The sequence below is a fragment of the Bufo bufo genome, chromosome 8 (assembly GCF_905171765.1).
Source record: "Bufo bufo chromosome 8, aBufBuf1.1, whole genome shotgun sequence".
Lineage (NCBI taxonomy): Eukaryota > Metazoa > Chordata > Amphibia > Anura > Bufonidae > Bufo > Bufo bufo.
Genome location: NC_053396.1, coordinates 181325202 through 181344825, shown reverse-complemented (window position 1 = coordinate 181344825; position 19624 = coordinate 181325202). Strand labels below are relative to the sequence as shown.

At 49.5% G+C, this 19624-nt stretch overlaps 1 protein-coding gene across 3 annotated transcripts in view; it reads left to right on the top strand.

The window, feature by feature from the left end:
* The first annotated feature begins 567 nt into the window (after window positions 1-567).
* PLD3 (phospholipase D family member 3) overlaps window positions 568-19624 on the top strand; it is a 34533-nt gene continuing 15476 nt past the window's right edge. The window contains exons 1-3 of one of the 3 annotated variants that reach the window (XM_040406261.1): window positions 568-703; window positions 16808-16871; window positions 18150-18218. In XM_040406261.1, the coding sequence (XP_040262195.1) occupies window positions 16845-16871; window positions 18150-18218 (96 nt within the window). In that variant the 5' untranslated portion in view covers window positions 568-703; window positions 16808-16844. Of the gene's footprint in view, window positions 715-16804; window positions 16872-18149; window positions 18219-19624 lie in introns of all 3 variants that reach the window. The other 2 variants (XM_040406259.1, XM_040406260.1) reach the window with 2 other exon arrangements.

The following is a 19624-nucleotide window of genomic DNA, read 5'->3' as shown; positions in this document are numbered from 1 at the left end:
GTGAGATTTGTGAAATCTCATAGGCCTTGCTGTATTAGGGCTCATGTTACACGCCTGTAGTTTTGGGTCCGCATCTTTTGCGGATCAGATGCAAACCTATTCATTTCAGTGAGGCCGCAAAAGATACGGACCTCACATCCGTAAGTCCATTCTGCAAAAATATAATAGAACATGTCCTATTCTTGTCCATTTTGTGGACTAGAATGGGACATTTCTGCAGGACTAAAAAAAAATACAAATAAAATGTCAGCTTGCACTCAGCTGGGATCCGTGTTTTTGAGATCTGCAATTTGGGGACTGCAAAACACCTACGGCCGTGTGCATGAGGCATTGTGCTGCTAGTGTGAACAAAGCCTAGAATGAGGGTCTGTCCGCCCTGGTTCACACATAACAGATTCGATTGGAAGTCCTGCTGGTGAACTGACTTCTGCTTCCATCATTTTATTTTCTATCATCCACTGCTATAGAAATAGGACTTGTATACATAGACGTTGTTGAGTCACACAGAGATGTCTTCTCCTTTCCTGCAGCTGCACCTCGCTACGCATGACACTGGCCTGGAATAACCACCCCTACATCAGGAAGCCCAGCTTCACACGGCCCCTCCTGGAGAACACTGAAATCCTGCCCCTTTGTGTACGCCGGGCCTGCCTGGGCAGCTGCTGTGTGTTCCACACATGACCGTGGGTGAGGACACTGCCAGGTGAGCTCCAGGTAGGTGTCTAGTGGTAAGTCCTGTGACATAACTGTCCAGCTGCGGGGTCGTCTCCTCTCTGCAGGTCCTGAAACTCTGTTGAGAGTTTGGAGAAACTTTTCTGGATCCAGTGTCAGTATGAGGAGGCAGCCCCTGTGCACCTCCCCACTGTGGTACTGGTAAGGTCCCAGCTGTCATGGGTTTTCTATTACCGTCCTTCTGCTTTCACCGGTTACTTTCTAAACCACAGCCCCCCTGCTTGTTTATGGTCTCCATCTGCGTTCTGTGTCTGATGTGAAGATCAGAAACTTCAGCATTGTGAAGGATCAGTCTTTGCACAGGGCAGTGAACATACAAAAGGACAAAGGGTTAAAACAATACAAAGAGCCCTGAGCCTTGCCTAGAAGAGCTTACCGGCTGTGTTAGGCCTCATGCACACGACCGTTTTTAGGGTCCGCATCCGAGCCGCATTTTTTGCGGTTCGGGTGCGGACCCATTCACTTCAATGGGGCCGCAAAAGATGCGGCCAGCACTCCGTGTGCTGTCCGCATCCGTTGCTCCGTTCCGAGGCCCCGCAAAAAAAAATATAACCTGTCCTATTCTTGTCCGTTTTGCGGACAAGAATAGGCATTTTTACAATGGGCCGCCCGTTCCGCAAATTGCAGAAGGCACACCAGCGGCTTCCGTTTTTTGTGGATCTGCGGTTTGCGGACCCCAAAAAACGGAACGGTCGTGTGCATGAGGCCTTATAGAAAGTGTTCATCATACTTTACTATTCTTTGTGCAGCTTGGTTGCTGCAGGATTTATATTACATAGTAGTGTGCATGAGGCCTAGGTGATCAGTGTTGGATTGCTGGGCTTCACCAGGTCGCCCCTTCTGGTGCACTAGTGATCCATTTAGAGAAGAGATTAGGGGACCCTCTGTCCTCGGGATCACTTATGTGGGATGATCCCTTTACTTCAGTTTCTCAACCTCATGTCCTATGTTGTTGGAGGCGGTCTGTTCCGTGTTATCAGCTGTTTAGGGCAGGTGACTGTAGTGTTTGTCATATTCACTACTTACCCTCACATATCTGAATTTTGATAGCCTGCAGAGATATGTGCACATACTTAAGCTATCAGAAGTGGTTTTAAGCACAGGTCTGTGAGTGTAAAGGCTCATGCACGGGACTATATGTATTTTGCAGTCTGCAAAATACGGATGACTTCCGTGTGACATCCGTTTTTTTGTTTGTTTGTTTTTTTGGAGATCCATTGTAACAATGCCTATCCTTGTCCTTGCAAAACGGACAAGAATAGGACATGTTCTGTCTTTTTTGCGGAACGGACATACGGAATGCACATGGAGTCATTTCCGTTGTTTTTACTGACCCATTGAAGTGAATGGTTCTGCATACAGGCTACAAAAAAAAAAAGGGAAAAAAAAATATGTTCGTGTGCATGAGCCCTAAAGGTGGATTTAGACAAACTAAAAATCGTCCAGGTTATCAGGAACAACTGTTCCTGCGAATGCTCATTCCCGATAATCTGGCCATCTGAGTGCTGCCTAGAGATGAGCAAATTTCAGGTTCTAAAATTCGTTCGCGCTTCGTTTACTGGTAAAAGGTGACTTGCGTTATGGATTCCGTTATCACGGACCATAAAGCAGTTCTATGACGGCATGTATAACGGAATGCAAGTAGAGGCAGTTCATCATTCATTCCGTCATAATAGAAGTCTATGGGCTGCATAGACTCTCCTGCTAATGTGATTTCCAGCTCTCTGCAATGCACCGATCAGCTGTTTACATGCTCTTTCTGGAAATTGCTCTGCGTTCTCTTCAAATGTCAATCTGATACCGATGATCTATCCCGAGGATAGGTTATCCGTATGAGAGAACCAGACTACCCCATTTCACCCTATGCACTGCCTTAAATCCACACTGTGGGTCGATTTACACAGCAGACTTTTTTTTTTTTTTTTTTCTTCACATGATGTGGATGAGGTTTCTTAAAATTTTCTCATTCTTGCAAACTTATTTCAATTCTTTTAAATCTACCTATATCTTGTGCCTTTTAAAAAATGTGTTTTCTCAAAAAAACAAACCAAAAAAACACGCTCTCGTATGAATAGTAGTTATTCTTTTCGGACGGCGGAGTTTAAAGAAAAAAATTGCTGCGTTCTTAAAGGGTTAATTACAGTTAATAGGTTGTAGAATGGAAGAGTCGCTCATAAAGATGTAATTACAGGAGGCCGTTTTTAGTTGTTTTTTTTTTTTGCAGATACTTGACTTGTCTGCCATATTGTAAGGGTCTGTTCACACTTTGCGGTCGTATATTTGCAAAGTTGCAGTTAAAAGTGAGATGGCCACAACGAGTGAATAGAGTTTAAGGAGATCCCAGTGAATTTATAGGCCGGATTCTCATGGATATTGACTGACAACTTGATAGATTCGATTAGGTTTGTTGAGGATTTATCCATGGTGACTCTATGGCATGCTATGTATTTTAAGATCTACAACATGCCTATTATAAAGAGAGATGCTGCATTTTGTGCCACAGGTTAAAGGGTGAAATCTGCAACACATTCACAGAAAAATACAGATGGTACCGTGCTAACCCTGGTCTACCTGAAATCCATAAAACACGCCTCGCCCATATGACTAACATCTATGCAATGTAGGTCAAGGGAAAATGCATGTGATTTGTATCTTGTGACTTGAGTTGACTTGAACAAGTGTTTGTATGTGTATAGAACAAAAGGAGAAGTTTGTTGGGGAAAACTGTACAATAGAAAGGAGGCTCTAGGACCCTGCTGCCGCCTCTAGCCAGGATACAAGATGAGATACGGCCTCTAGCCTAGATACAAGATAAGATACTGTTGGCATGGAGGCATACAGGTTCTGTATGGTATCATGCGGCACATTTGCCCACAGATGTTACAGCTCGGCCTGTAGATCCTGCACACTTGTAGGTTGCTGAAGCTGGCGTCCTAGTTGGTCCCATAAATGGTGATAAATCTGGCAACCGGGCAGCCAAGGAAGGGTGGCAATCTGGCAGAGACATTCCATTATCCTGCTGAAAGATGCCACTTGGAAGCCCTGCCATGAGAGGAACACATGTGGCGGCAGGATGTCCTGCACATATCGCTGAGCGGTTAGTGTCCCTCGTATCACTACTAGGGGTGACCGACTGTCGTATGCGATGGCTCCCCAGATCATCACACCTGCAGTTGGGGCAGTGTGTCATCCACAAAGGCAGGACTGAAGTGCTAACCATGAGGCCTCCACACACTCAACCTGACCATCGTCAGATCCCAAAAACAACCTGGATTAGTTGCCTAGATGGCAGGCAATTTGTTAAAATGACCATCCTGCTTCTCTCAGCTCAATGATGCGCTCCCTGTGAAAGTCTGTCAACTGGGCAAAATGTCTTCGAGTGTGTCATAGAGGCATGTCTAGCAGTCAACGATCTCTCACCAAGAGGTGCTCTACCCAAAAGGAGCCTCTGAGAGAGAGCCATATTATAGGACAGTGGGGGGGAAGGGGGAGCACTTTTACGCCCTCTTGTGGCAAGACCCAGTTTGTAACCAGATCATACTTGTAATCATTTCCATATCTGCCTGAGACATCTCTGCAGGACAATTGTGGACATTTCTATCTGGGTGTGATAAATGCAACAGGTCCTCAATGTTATCTGTATCACAAGTTCCTTCCCAGACTAGTCAGAGGATCATGACCCAAATATACAAATGCAGAAGTCAAGCACTCCTGACATTGAGTCATCTGGGTCAGAGTCTACAACGTTCTTAAAGCCGCCCATACATCTTTTTTTTAAAACTCGCTTTATTGAAGAATAACAAGCAAGGTACGTTGTAGAGCATTCAGAAAAGTATGTGGTGAGTTACACATCTCATAGTACAGATCAGAATTCTACAACATCGTGACAAGTAAGAGCAAAGATACATCGATAGTACAGTACGTTAATAAAACATCCTTGTTAACAGTCCCAAATTGTGTTGTGGTTCCTTTTAAATGAGTACCTTCCTAGATTCCAGAATAGCGAGTGGGAAGATATACAAGGTTACTGCACCATAGAGGGTAAGTGGGCCGCCATGACAGTCAGCGGAGAGGCACACCACGGTCCCCATATCTTTTGGAATTTTTGAGGACATCCTCTGCGGGAATAGATAATCCTCTCAAAGGGAATTATGTTATTGACTAGGGGTTTCCATTGGCCAACCGTGGGGGGCCTGTCCGCCATCCATCTGAGAGCAATAGCCTTTCTGGCGAGGCAGAGAGCCTCCCTAATGAAAGTGATTGTACAGCGTGATCGCAAATCATCTTCAAGAATTCCTAGGAGACAGGCTTTGGGACATACCTCTAGAGTATCTGGGATCAAGGTGGATATGACATCAATTACAGCCCTCCAGTATGGGCGAATGTGACTACAGTCCCACACGAGGTGCCAGAAATCCGCATTTAACAGCGCACACCTGTGGCATCCCGTATGGGGCCTCCTACCCATTTTAAAAAGTCTAGTCGGGGTAAGGTAACATCTGTGTAGTATCAAAAGTTGTGTCAGTGACGGTGATACAACTACTGGAGCCTCTAAGGCCTCGCTCCATTCTTCAGCTGACAAAGTAGGTATGTTGCCCCTCCATTTGCACTCCGCACCCAAGGGAGAAGCTGAGAATTTGAGATTGAGCAGGTGTGTATAAAGGGCAGATATCAATCCCCTTGGCCCCTGAGTTCTAAAAACCCCAATGAGAGGTCATGTCTCAACTGCAAATATCTAAAGAAATGTGGTCTCAAAATTCCAACTTTGGTCTGTAACTGAGAGAAGGAGAATAGAATGCCATTTTCATATAGATCTTTCAGATAGTGTACCCCATATCCTTTCCATACAATTTCCCCTTCACAATGTAACAGCTGAGGAAGTAGTGGGTTATTCCACAGTGGAATATCATCCGGTAGGTCATTGTATTGCTGCATCTTTAATAACAAATACATACAAGGCCGTCCATAACCTGTCCCCTCCCTACATCTCTGAGCTACTTTCCCGATACACCCCCGCACGCACTCTCCGATCCTCACAAGACCTCCTTCTCTCCTCTCCTCTTATCGCCTCTTCCCACAATCGACTCCAAGATTTCTCCCGTGCATCCCCCATACTCTGAAACTCGCTACCCCAACATATCAGACTCTCACCTACACTGGAATCCTTCAAAAGAAACCTGAAAACCCACCTCTTCAGACAAGCCTACAACCAGTGACCCTGCTGCCTCTATACTGCCATGACCAACTTAACTCGCACCTAATGTGTCCTTCTCCCATACCATGTAGATTGTAAGCCCTCACGGGTAGGGTCCTCTCTCCTTCTGTACCAGTTTGTAACTCGTCTTGTTTATGATTAGTGCAATTGTCTGTATTATGTATGTGCACCGCTCATCATATGTACAGCGCTATGGAATGAATGGCGCTTTAATAATAATAAATAATAAAAATAATAAATAATAATCTTTGCAGCTCTCCACACCTGGCACGCAAGTCTATGGATCTGTAAAAACTAACCTGATACAGATTAAAGGCCTTCAAGAACGGGCCATAGAGTGGAGAGCCGCAAGCACTCCTGCAAATAATATTCAGAATTAGGAAGCACATCCCGGGTCACCCATGTATGAGGAAATACAAAAATAAGTCTGGCATGGCCGCCCCTCCCCCCCCCTTTATCCCAGCTCTTCTGTAGGGATTTAATGGCCAGTTTCCGCCTGTTCCTGTCCCATATGAAGGTCGCCATGATCGAGTGTAATCTATCAAAAAATGGACGTGGGATTGGTACACAGGCATGTTCCAGCAGATACAGAGCTTTAGGTTGGAGAATCACTTTGATTAGGTTTATCCGCCCCATGGTGGACAGCGGTAAGGTGTTCCAAGATTTAAATTTATCCACGAAATATGACACCAAGGGGATCGTGTTTAGTTCATGTGAGATAGCTGGGTCTTTCGTAATAATAACACCTAAATACTTAAATCTGTCTACTACCATCAAATTATAATATACGGACGGCCAGGCCGAGGCCCATAAAGGCATGATGGCCGATTTTGCCCAATTTATACATAATCCAGAGACAGAGCCAAACTGCTCAATAAGAGTTATTGCTCTGGGCAATGTAGATTCCACTGAATCCATGTATAATGAGGTCATCGGCATATAAGCCTAACCGATCCTCCCTATTTCCCAGAGCTATACCTTTCAAAGTAACATCCTGGCAGATCCTCAGTGCCAATGGCTACCGCAAATAAAAGGGGAGACAGAGGGCAGCCCTGCCTGGTTCCTCTATATAGTTTAAATGTTGATGACAGGGATCCATTAATCATAATATTCGCAGATGGGGAACTGTAAAGGATATTAACCCATCTGATGAACGTGGGACCGAAGCCAAAGTGCCTGAGGACCTGTATCCAGTAAGGCCATTCACCTGAGTCAAACGCCTTGGCAGTGTCTAGCGCCGCCAAAGCCCATTGTTTCCGGTCCGCACATCCAAGCTGAGCAATAACCTGTGCCCTTCTTACCTTCTTATGTTACTAGAAGTGGAGCGGCCAGGGATAATGCCGGACTGGTTTTCGTGTATGATAGATGATATTACTCTATTCAATCTGTTCGCTAATAATTTGGTGAGAATTTTGTAGTCTAAGTTTAACAGTGATATAGGGCGATATGACCCGCACTCCAAGGGGTCCTTATCGGGCTTTAGCAGAACTACAATGGAAGCCTCATACAGTGATTCCGGGAGCGCACCACCAGCTAAAGACACCTTATACATGCGCAGGAGCTGCGGTCCAAGAATGTCCACATGTCTGGAATACACCTCCAACGGGATCCCATCCGGTCCCGGGGCCTTTCCCAAATTTAATCCCGTGATCGCCTCGTTTACCTCCTCCAATGTAATCTCCCCATCCAACAGCTCTCTATCTGGTGCGGATAATTGCGGATAGGAGACCTCCTGGAGGTACTCCTCCAATGTATGAGTAGAGTACTGAACCCGAGAGCTATATAAATCCAGATAAAATTCCCCAAAACGGTCTAATATGCCTTCAGGCTCAGATATCACCACCCCACTATTGTCCGCAATGCGTAATATCGGTGGAGCCATATTGTTCCTACGTACTACCTGCGCCAATACTCTACCCACTCTACTACCCTGCTCAAAGGTCTGCTGCTGCAAGAATAGCATCTTGCGATCACTTTTTTCCCTTAAGTGGTTCATGTAATGTCTGCCCTTCAGCATCCAGTCTAGCCTGTTCTCCTCTGTAGGATTAGTGACGTACGCCAGTTCTGCATTCCTGCACTGTGCCCAAATCCTCCTCCGTACGACGGGAGAATTTTCTTGATATAAGAAATGGAAGATTTAAGGCACCCTCACAGGAAGGCCTTCAGTGTCTCCCACAGTAAGGCCGGGTCAGTGTCAGCTAAGTTAATTGCAAGAAAGATATGAAGCTGGTCAGGTACCCGATCATTTAGAGACATTAAAGATAGCCAGAACGGGTTTATGCGTTGCTTGGGAGTGCGAGCAGCAGTGTAAGGATTGGTGATCAAGGCCATAATAGGTGCATGGTCAGACGGACCCTGGGGCCCATAATGTATGTCCCGCATTGCCATAAAGGTGCCAGGGGTGCCCAAGAGGTAATCAATCCTAGATAAAGCTCCCCTAGAGGGAGTGAAACAAGAAAATTCGATTCAATCCGGATACCTCTTCCTCCATATGTCAATCCATCCCAGCTCAGACAGCAGGCGCGCCAGAGCCGTATTAGATGACCGGTGGATAGAATTGTTGGACGGGTTGCGGAACCTGTCCTTTGACTCGTCCAGGGGCCAATTAAGATCTCCCATGCCGAGAATCCCGGCTGATGGCAATTGTGCCGCAAACCCCGCCGCTGTCTGGAGCAGCGAGAGACTAGCTGGAGGAGGGTTATACATATTTAGTATCACATAAATAAACCTCAGTGTCCCGAAGTCCACACAGAGATGTAGTGCAATACGTTACCGAACCAAGGTAACCGTAAATCAATGGTTATAGTGCAGTCCTTGCAGGAACCTTTTCATCTCCCTTATGTTTGCCCATGGAGGCCTCATCTTCAAGCTCAATCACTTGGGAGGGGAACGGCGGGGTCTCCCAGATAGCCAGTCCTCCTTCTCCAACCCTGCTGAGGCGAAGAGTGACTTTTCGCCGTTCACTACACGTAAACGTGCCGGATACGCCATTGAATACTTGAAATTCCGCTCTCTGAGGCGTCGTTTAATGGAGACGAAAAATCTGGATACAAAGATATGTTCGCCGATCCCATCTAGATGGTTTGTGTGACCCTAGCTTGCGCCAAAATAAGATCTCTGTCGCGCCAGTTTAGCATGCGGGCCAGAAGGGGCCTTGGAGGGGCGCCAGGAGGAAGTGGTCTGGCTGGAACATGGTGCGCTCTTTCAACTGTATATGCGGATGAAAAAGCAGCATTAGGGAACACCGATTTAAACCATCCTTCCAGGAAAGCTGCTGGATCTGGGCCCTCCGCCCGCTCTGGCATGCCGATGATGCGCACATTGTTGCGCCGTGCGCGATTTTCAAGATCATCGCATTTTTGGCGGTACATTTCCACAGGCAGCAAGCCTTGCCGGTAAGGGGCTAGTCAAGTCCTCCAGGTCTGATACTCGCGTCTCGGTAAGCTTAACTCTCTCGCGCAGTTGTTGCACATCCTGGCGCAAGAGACCCAAGTCCACCCTAACCTCTTCTATATTCCCTGTCAGGGAGACCTGGCACCCTGTTATGGCCGCCATTAGTTGTTGGTGTGAGGTTTGCAGGGTAAACTCCGGCTCAGGCTCTGCATCGGAGTGTGACTGTTGTGCCGCCTGGCTCCTGGTGCTGTTCGCACGTGTTGGTGAGGGAGCTGTAGCGCCATGTTAGGCGTCTTGTCTGGCGAATTCTTTAAGGCGTTCTGCCGCCATCTGAGCTTTGCTGGGGCTCATGATCCTGATCTGGCACTTTTGTAGACCCAGGGACACCTTTCAGGTCGAAATTCGGCAAGTGTAAAGGTCAGGATGGCTCAGGATTGATGATGGGAACCGGAGCTGCTCTTAGATGCGCCCAGCCACAACGGCAGTTGGCCACGCCCCCGCCCATACATCTTTGGTAGCTGTCAGCCCAATGCTATCCTCCTTAGGCCTCATGCACACCACCGTCTGACAGCCGGGCCCGTGCTGTGGACCGCAAATTGTGGTCCACAGTGCACAGGCACCGACCGTAGGGTCGCCACTTGAATGGGGTCCATGATCCGCATCTGACGGTCTGCACTGCATGCACTACTTTTTTCCGGTGTGGAGGCACGGGCATAAACCCCACGGAAGCACTCTGTAGGGCTTTCGTTCCGCACAGACCTTCCAGATTGCGGACCTATTCAAGGCCGTGTGCATGCATGCTCAGATCAAGTTTGTGTTCCAAATGGGAGCAGGCAGCCGCTCACATAACATTTTCTGTTACTGATTTGATGGCAGCATGTGTTAGGGCTCGTTCACATGAACGTGTGCTGCCCGCTTCCTTATTGTGGACCGCATTTGCGGATCCGCAATACACGGGCACCGTTCATTGTGCATTCCGCATCACTAATGCGGACCCATTCACTTCAATGGGTCCGCAAATCCAGAGATGCGGAATGGAACACTACAGAAGCACTACGGAGTGCTTCCTGGGGTTCCGTTCCGTTCCATGTCTCTGCACCGCAAAAAGATAGAACATGCTCTATCTTTTTGCGGTACGGAGGGATCACGGACGATCCCCATGTGGCTGCCCCACGAGCGGTGCCCGTGCATTGCGGACCGCAATTTGCGGTCCACAGCACGGGCTACACTCAGATTTCGATGTGGATTTGCCACATCAAGCTGCAATTGTCACCCTGTGAATTTTGATATGTGCTGCGGATTTCACCGTTTGCAAACAGTGATATCTGGAGCGACTACAAACCTCCATGCAAGACATGCGGCATCTCCTGCGGCGAAATCCATGGCAGAAAAGCACACCTCACATGAGCTTGCCCCCATTCTGTCCCCCGTGTCTGCTTAGAAAGGGGCTGTGACTTGATGGCTCTCGCTGGCAAAAAAATGTCGACCATCAGAATCCAGTTCCTGGCTAGTAAGAAGATGCATAAAAAATAAATACATTTAAAAAAAAAAGCTTGGTCATTGCTTGTCTTGGAAATGAATCACGTTCACCAGTCACTTGACCGGTTTCTGTCTGAAACTTGATTACTTCTCACAATGGGATATGAACTTCTGCAGTCTCTTGGTTTATATGTCTGATCCTGGATGTATTTCTGGAGTGTAATAATATTACAGGCTATAGCTACTAGAGAGGGGTTGTTGATCCAGGGAGTTATTCTGATTGCCTGATTGGAGTCGGGAAGGAATTTTTTATTCCTCTAAAGTGGGGAAAATTGGCTTCTACCTCAGGGTTTTTTTTGCCTTCCTCTGGATCAACTATCAGGATGACAGGCCGAACTGGACGGACAAATGTCTTTTCTCGCCCAGTTTCCTTGGGGGACACAGAAGACCTTGGGTATAGCTCATCTCCATAGGAGGCGTGACACTAAGTGAAGACTGTTAAGCCCCTCCTCCACAGCTATACCCTCAGCCTGGAGAGAGAGGCAGCCAGTTTTTTGCTTAGTGTCCAAGGAGGCAAGACACTCCCTGCTCTGCAGGGCTGTTTTCACCTTGTTTAAATTTTAGATTTTTACTTTTTTATTTCTTTTTGTTCCAGATCATCAGGGATAACAGAGTCGCACTAGACCTCTCTGTTCTCCCGGGGTTGAGCTGCGCCAGTGCCGGTCACCCGCACTGCTGCCTCCCCCACAGAAGGCAAGGTGGATCAGGGCAGCCTCGCTCCCCTACATCCCGCCAGCGCAAGGGTCGCCCGCACGCCAAGTCCCTCTTCCAGCGTCCTGCCACTACGGTGCCAGTAGCTGAAGGGGCGACCCTGCTGGAATGGACCGAGGGTGAAGACGGCTGTGGTAAGAGAGTGGCTTCTCCAGCCCTACGTCCCCCACCCCCCACCCAATGGTCTCCTGCGTGCCTGACCCCCCATACTGGGCCTCTAGTCCCCTGCTGGACCTAGGCTGGCTCCTGGGGTGCCGCAGAGCGGCAATCTGCTCCCTGCCTCCCCCCCCCTTTTTCCTGGAGTACATGCAGCTAGTGGCTGTCAGCCGTCGCCTGCCTTCTCCTCACGGGCACCCCATCTTTGGGTTCCCCCCCATCTCGCCTGATCACATTGGGCCTTACCGGAGAGTGCAGGACGCTGCAGTGGAGTAAGGCCTCGCCTCCGGCCAGCACTAATTTTCCGGTGCGGCCGGGCGCCGCAAAATTTTAGGCTCCGCGGCTTGGGGTGGGCTCGAGGTGGGCTCCCGCGGCAAGCCGCCACTCCGGGCCCCGTACTCTTCCGGCCGGCGGGGTGGGCTCCCGCGGCCGGCAAAACGCCATTCCGGGTCCCTGTCTCTTCCGGCCGGCGGGGTGGGCTCCCGCGGCCGGCAAACCGCCATTTCGGGTCCCTGTCTCTTCCGGCCGGCGGGGTGGGCTCCCGCGGCCAGCAAGCCGCCATTCCGGGTCCCTGTCTCTTCCGGCCGGCGGGGTGGGCTCCCGCGGCCGGCAAACCGCCATTTCGGGTCCCTGTCTCTTCCGGCCGGCGGGGTGGGCTCCCGCGGCCGGCAAAACGCCATTCCGGGTCCCTGTCTCTTCCGGCCGGCGGGGTGGGCTCCCGCGGCCGGCAAACCGCCATTTCGGGTCCCTGTCTCTTCCGGCCGGCGGGGTGGGCTCCCGCGGCCAGCAAGCCGCCATTCCGGCCCCTGTCTCTTCCGGCCGGCGGGGTGGGCTCCCGCGGCCGGCATTGGGCTTGACTATGCCCCAGCAGGCCCCGTCCGACCATCGGTGCCGGTCGGCGGGGCTCCGCAAATTTGGTCCTAGGCTTCGCGGCCTGCTGGGCCGCAATTCCGACCGGCCCGCGGGGTGGGCTCCCGCGGCCGGTTTAAAGCGCCATTCCGCCTCAGGTCCCGGCGGGATAACGGGCCGGGCGCCGCAAATTTAGCCCCCGGCTTCGCGGCCTACTAGGCCGCAATATTCCGGTCTCTGGTGGAGGGGGCGGGAACCTCTCCAGGCGCGAATTCTTCCCGCCTGGAGGTTCCTCCGCCCCCAGGGGATCGCACGCCGCCCTCCAGGCCGGATCCCTGTTAACCCTTTGGGTACAGGCCGGCTCCCAAATGGGTCTGTATAGTTGGCCCCCCTTTTTTTCTCAGGTGCCCATATATGGTGGCTCCCCTTTAGCCTTAGAGAGGCTGTGTTTAAATATATATAAAAAAAAAAAAAAAAAAATTATAATAATAAAATAAATAATAATAGATCACTGATTTCTATTGGACTGCGCAGGACGCTGCAGCCTCATCAGTAGTGCTGCATGTCTGCATGACCTCTTTCCACAGGCGGCATGGTGTCGCGCTCCCAGCCTGCGTCGCTGCTAGGGCATTTCCCCTTTTAGGCGGTTTTCTTGCCTCTTCCAGGATACGGCGCTGGCCAAGTGCATGCGGCCCTTCCGTAGGCAGCATTCATCTTCTCTCCAGTTATGGTGCCTGCCATGTGCATCCCCCCCCCCTCCTAGGCGGGATACTGCACTCTCCCTGGCTGCCGGCTGGCCATGTGCATGACCCCCTTCTTAGGCGGAATACTGCACCTTCACCGGATACGGTGCTGGCCATGTGCACGACTCCCTTCCATAAGCGGAACGCTGCACTCTCTCTGGATTTGCTGCCGGCCATGTGCGTGACCCCCTTCCATGGGCGGAACGCAGCACTCACTGGATTCGCTGCCGGCCATGTGCGTGAGCCAGCCATGTGTGTGACCCCCTTCCTGGGCGGAACGCAGCACTCTCACTGGATCTGTTGCCGATCATGTGCATGACCCCCCTTTTTAGGCGGAATACTGCACTCTCACCGGATACGGTACTGGCTATGTGCACGACCCCCTTCCTTAGGCGGAATGCTGCACTCTCACTGATGTGCTATGATGCACTTATGTACTATGTTACTATGCTGCACTCTCACTGGTTTCGCTGCCGGCCATTTCATAGGTGGTATGCTGTGGTTGTTTCCTCGCAGGTACGTTACTGGCCATGTGCATGTACCCCATACATGGCAGGGTGCTTGCACTCTCGCTGGAACCGATGTCGGCCATATGCATGACCCCTCTTCCGTGGGCGGTGTACGCACTCTTGCTGGATTCGCTGCCAGCCAGGGGCATGCCTTCCTTCCTCAGGCGACATGCACACATTCTTACTGACTGTGTTTGTCTTTCGCCAGTACGTTGCTGGCCATGTGTATGACTCCCATGCATGGCGGTGTGCTCGCACTCTCCCTGGATGAGATGCTGGCCATGTGCTTTACCCCCCTTTTTTTCTGGGCGGCATGCTACACTCTCACCGGATACATTGCTGCCCATGAGAATGGCCCTCTAACATGGGTGGAATGCTTGCGCTTCCATTGGATACGGTGCTGGCCTTGTGCGTGACCACCCCTCATTCCATGAGCAGAATTTGGCACGCTCATGAGATTCACGGCTGTCCTTGTATGGCTGTGCTGGACTTGTACATGTCCCCCTTCATTGGCAGAGTAGTTGCACTCTCGCTAAGTTCAGTGTTGGTGTATTATTGCACATTCACTTAATGCTAGGATACCCCTGTGCATGTTCCCCTTTCACTAGGTGGACCTTCTGCGTTCCTGCTGGATTATAGGGTATGTCCTGCTTCTCTGAAGTAGATACGGCCCTAGGCATCACTCCCTTTTGGGACGGCCCTTTGCACTCTTGCCGCTGCAGTTGGCCAGGTACAATTTCCCCCCTTTCGGGGCGGACTGATTGCGTTCCATCGCATGCTATACTAGGTTTGTGCATAACTCCCTTTCAGGTTGCACTTTGCAATTCCATACATGCTGTGGCACTCTGGGGCGAGCCCCCCTTTTTCTAGGTGGGTTGGCCCTTTTGCTGCTTACGGGGCTGCTCGTATGTATGCCTCGCCTGCTTCCTGCGGCATACTTTTGTTTTCTTGGGATACGATGCTTGCCGCAAGCCTTGCACTCGTCTCTAAGGAGTTCATTCTGTCCACCTAACTGGTCAGGCTCTATTGCTCTCTGCTGCACCGAGCTGGGTGGTACTCATTCATTTAGTTGGCCTTTCATTCCAGGGAGTGTTCGTGGGTCCTAGATGCATGCCCATTCGTCCTTCCGCGGCATTGCTTCCCTGCGCTAGTGGTCACATGGTCGAGAGTGCTGTTGTCTGCAGCGCCTCTCGAATTCTTCGTTGGCTCTAGCAGGACTGCGGTTCCCTTGCCTGCTGCAATTTCCTCCTCTTTGGATGCAGTGTGGTATGAGTCCTTCCTCTTGGCGCCTCTACGCTTCTGTCTGATCTGCTACCAGGTTCGGGCCGCTCTTCTCGGGAAGGTCACCCAACTTCTCTTGGGTGCTCGATTACCCAGGTCCGGAGGACCTCCGCCTTGGGTTCTTCAGGGTATTCGCCTTCTGTGAGGCAGTGAACCGGGCGTCTCACAGTGTAGCGGGCTCTGCTTTTGAGCTGTCCTATGGATTCCCTGTTGCCCACTCCTCCTCCTTTCGGTTGGAGGGTGTTATGCCGGCCTCTGTCTCGACTACCTTATCTCGCCGGCTTTGTTTGGCTCCCGCTCGGTACAGATCACTCCGATTGGCTTCCCGCCAGACTTCAGAGGCTGTTCTTTCACTGTCCTCCCCTTTGGGGAGAGCATGGTTGTTCATGTGGATGGTTCCGGTGTTCCTTTTGGCCTCGTACTGTCTCCCTTGTTCACACTGGCTGTATTAGCTGTGTGCCTATTACCGAGTCTACCGCGTTCTGTCCTCCCGCTGAGTGCAGATTGCGTGGTCCATTCTAAGACAATGGTCCTGCTGTAGACTTACCTTCTCGGTAACTTGGGGGGACTACCTTTCGGTCCAGATTGTCCTTTGATCTCCCACACCGGGACTGTACAACGTGGTTACATCAGCATGGACTTTAGCCTGTCTTGTCCTGGCATCTGGCGGATCCTTTGGTGACGGACTCCAGGGTGGTTTTTCCTCCGCTTGATCAGATTGGATATTGCTGAGGTTACCGCACCTAGGGCAGGATTCTGTCTTTGGTGTCACGTTCATTTCACCAGAGCGGTCGGTGCCTCCTGGGCCGGAGGCATTGGGCTTCAGCCATGCATTTGGGCAAGGCGGCCACAGGTCTTCCTTGCACTCTTTACAGAGTTCTACAGGGTGCATACTCTGACTTTGGCAGATGCTGCCTTGGCCCGCCTGGGTCTGCAGGCAGCGGTTCATTGATGCCTTTCGGGTGCCTTACCTTGGTGCTGTGGTCCCTCCCCCTTTTGGACTGCTTTTGAACGTCCCAAGGTCTTCTGTGTCCCCCAAGGAAACTGGGCGAGAAAACAAGATTTTTGTATAACTTACCAGTAAAATCTCTTTCTCGCTCTTTCCTTGGGGGACACAGCACCCACCCATTCATTGTTTTTTCTCTGTACGGTTTCCGAGTTTGTGTTACCCGTTGGGTAGTTGGCTTGTTGGTTCCTTGTTGGACTTTGCCTTTTCTCACTGCTTGGACACGCAACTGGCTGCCTCTCTCTCCAGGCTGAGGGTATAGCTGTGGAGGAGGGGCTTAACAGTCTTCACTTAGTGTCACGCCTCCTATGGAGATGAGCTATACCCAAGGTCTTCTGTGTCCCCCAAGGAAAGAGCGAGAAAGAGATTTTACTGGTAAGTTATACAAAAATCTTGTTTTTTCGGCCTTATGTACTATGTTACTATGATCACAACGAGAATATCAGTAAGATAGTGTCGAAACCAGTGACTGCACATCTGGATGACACATGACCGAGCCAAGTGCTGACCAGTCACCAGGCCACATCTAAATACTACTGTACGGTGCAGCAATAGTTATAGCTCCTGCTAGATCATGGACTGATTGAGTAATGCTCTGATTAAGCTGCCGGTCATATGATCTGAGGAGTGCATTGTGAATAAGTAGTGATTAACCATGTTTCTGTGTCAGCAGGACTCTGACGTTGTGACCTATCCTATCTGAAGAAGCCATGAAACCAAAAGTGGTGTACAAACCGGTGAGTATTTATCAGTTCAGGACCCTTTGAGGCACGAAGGCTCATGCGGCCGGTGTAAGAAACGCAGCTGATTAGCAGACAAACTAGCAAACGGATCCTCTATGTGAGCATAAAAATGGTTGTCTGTCGGCAGCAAGTCTCTTCATGTAAACAGCGGATGTGCCACCAATAATTTGCAACTGAAGAGGGACAAACAATCATGTGAAAAGGGTTTTCCAACTTTTTTTTGTATACTGATGACCTATCCTCAGGATAGGACGTCAGAATCTGATCAGTGGGGGTCCGACCCCCAACGATCAGCTGTTTGAGGAAGCTCTGGTGAGCTCTGCAGCCTCCTTACATCGTTGTTAATTGTATAGTGGCTGTACTTGGTATCACAATTCAGCCCCATTCACCTGAATGGGACAGAACGTCAACTAGGCCACGTGACCAATAAACATGACGTCAGTGGCCCAGGAAAAGCTGTGAGCGGTGAGTGCCATGGCCTCCTCAAACAGCTGATCAGCGGGGATGATGTGTGTCAGACCTCCACCGATCAGATACTGATGACCTATCCAGAGGCTAGGTCATCTGTCTAAAAAAGTAAGAAAAAAAAAAACCTTTAATGATTGTTTGCCTCCGTGCAGTGCAGTGATTGCTGCAGGTAACAAGCGCCGATCAGCACGCTGTTATTGTTGATCAGCGCTCATTACTGCACAGAATATCTGATCATGTAAAGGGACCCTTCATTTTTTTCTGTATGAGTCACACATTTATTTATTTTATGCATTTATATAGATCTACTATATTCTGCAGCACTTTACAGACATTAGTGTCACGCTGCATGTGATTCCCCCCCCCCCCCCATGAAAAATAGGAATTTTAAGAAACGTATCATATATACCTAATAAAGTGAGGACATCTCCTAATATGCTGTCCTGTTTTTGGGGACAGATTCTTCATACTATGAGCCCAGATAACAATAGTGTGACGTTTGCAAAGAATGCTGCTATGAGTCCACTGTGGGGCGCTGTTCTCACACCCTCTAGTGACCGTTTCCGTTATTCGTGCATCAGTCACTAGGGAGAAGGGTCTGTTCCCTTTAGAAATGAGAGGGCCCTCACTACACATATCCACATTTCTCACAGTTGCCATATAATTCCCCTGGCGGAAATATCCTGCCATTTCTTGCAGTCTTTGTTTTATATATGGCACAGACATTTTGGATTACTGAATGCTAGATATCACTATATATGTTTTTAAATCCTTATTTTTGTGCTTTCCACCCCCCCTTTCCAGATTTCCTCCCCAGTGGAGGCAGAAGATCATCTCATATACATGGGCCGTTTACAGAACAATGCTCGCAGGGTACGTCTCCTGTAGCTGTGGGTTTGGTAAAGAAAAAAAAAATGCCAGGTCCGTTGAGATAACCGGAGAGCTTACTATTCTCCAACCTGGTGCTCGGAAGAGTGGCGGTAGATTTTCCATGCACGCACCACCTTCAGGGATCTGACTTGCATGTGACATCAGCAGCCAGCCTCACAGATCTTTCCTTTGCTAGACATTTGCTTCAGCAAATATATTAGTGAACTGTAGACTCACTAAGGTTCTTTAACCCTTAGGATACTGGAGGTTTTTTCGTTTAAATTTTTCTTCCCTTTCTTCCTTGAGCCATAACTTTTCAATTTTTCCGTTGACATAGCTGTATGAGGGCTTATTTTTTGCAGGACAAGTTGTACTTGCCACCATTTAATTTGGCATACAGTGTAGTGGGAAGCGGGGGGAAAAAAACGCAATTCTGACACCGTTTTACGGGTTTGTTCAGCGTTTACTTTATTTATTTCCGTTATGATTTTGAAGCTCGTGTTTAAGCCTACAAAATCCCAATATTTTTTTTTACATCCATTTAATCAGAATTGCTCATTTCTTATGTTGACCAAAATCGCCTGCTGGCCAGAGTCAGAATTGCAGCTTAAATGCCATGGGTCTCTTCAGCGAGAACTAGTGCAATTATCGGCATCCGCAGAGGATGCCGGTAAGAAGCCTGCAAGCTCTCACTTGATCACGGCATCTAAAGGCTTTAATTACAGAGATCAGCAATATTGCCGGTCGCGGTAATTAGCCGTGGGTATCTGCTGTTTGAAACAGTGGTGAGCGGGCGCCATGTTTGCCCATCACCCAGCGTCGTACATGTACGCCGCTGGTAGCAAGAGAGTTAAGCGCAAGTTTCAATCTATTGTTATACGGATGTATGACTGCATAAAGAAAGTTCACATCTGTGACTGAGGCTTTGGCAATTCCATCAGTTTGACAGCAGGACAACTGCAGTATGCAGCAATAATCTTGCCGTCAAAATGATGATGGACACCCCCCAATGCAAGTGAATGGTGCCCGTCAGGTGCCACTGTTTGGATCTGGCGCTGTGCTGTTTTACAAACGGAAGCCACAATGCAGATTTGAGCAGAGCCTACCTACCCGTGACACAGGCACTAATGCCAGCAAAGGAGCTAGAGCTTCTCTCTGGGTTTATAACAGTAGGTGCCCTGTATCTTGCATCATAGATGAGATATACGTTCACTAGGCATGTGCCTTCTATGGAAAGTTTCCTGTGAGAACTTTGTGCTGCTCAGCGCTGTATACAGTAAAGATGTGGAGTCTGATGTTCTGCCGTGTCCATGCTTCCCTGCCAGTCTGGAGGGTGATTTCCAGTTCTCAGCCACTGACTCATTCCTTCCTGTATGAAGGTCATTTAACATGGGCCAAGTCAGGGCAAT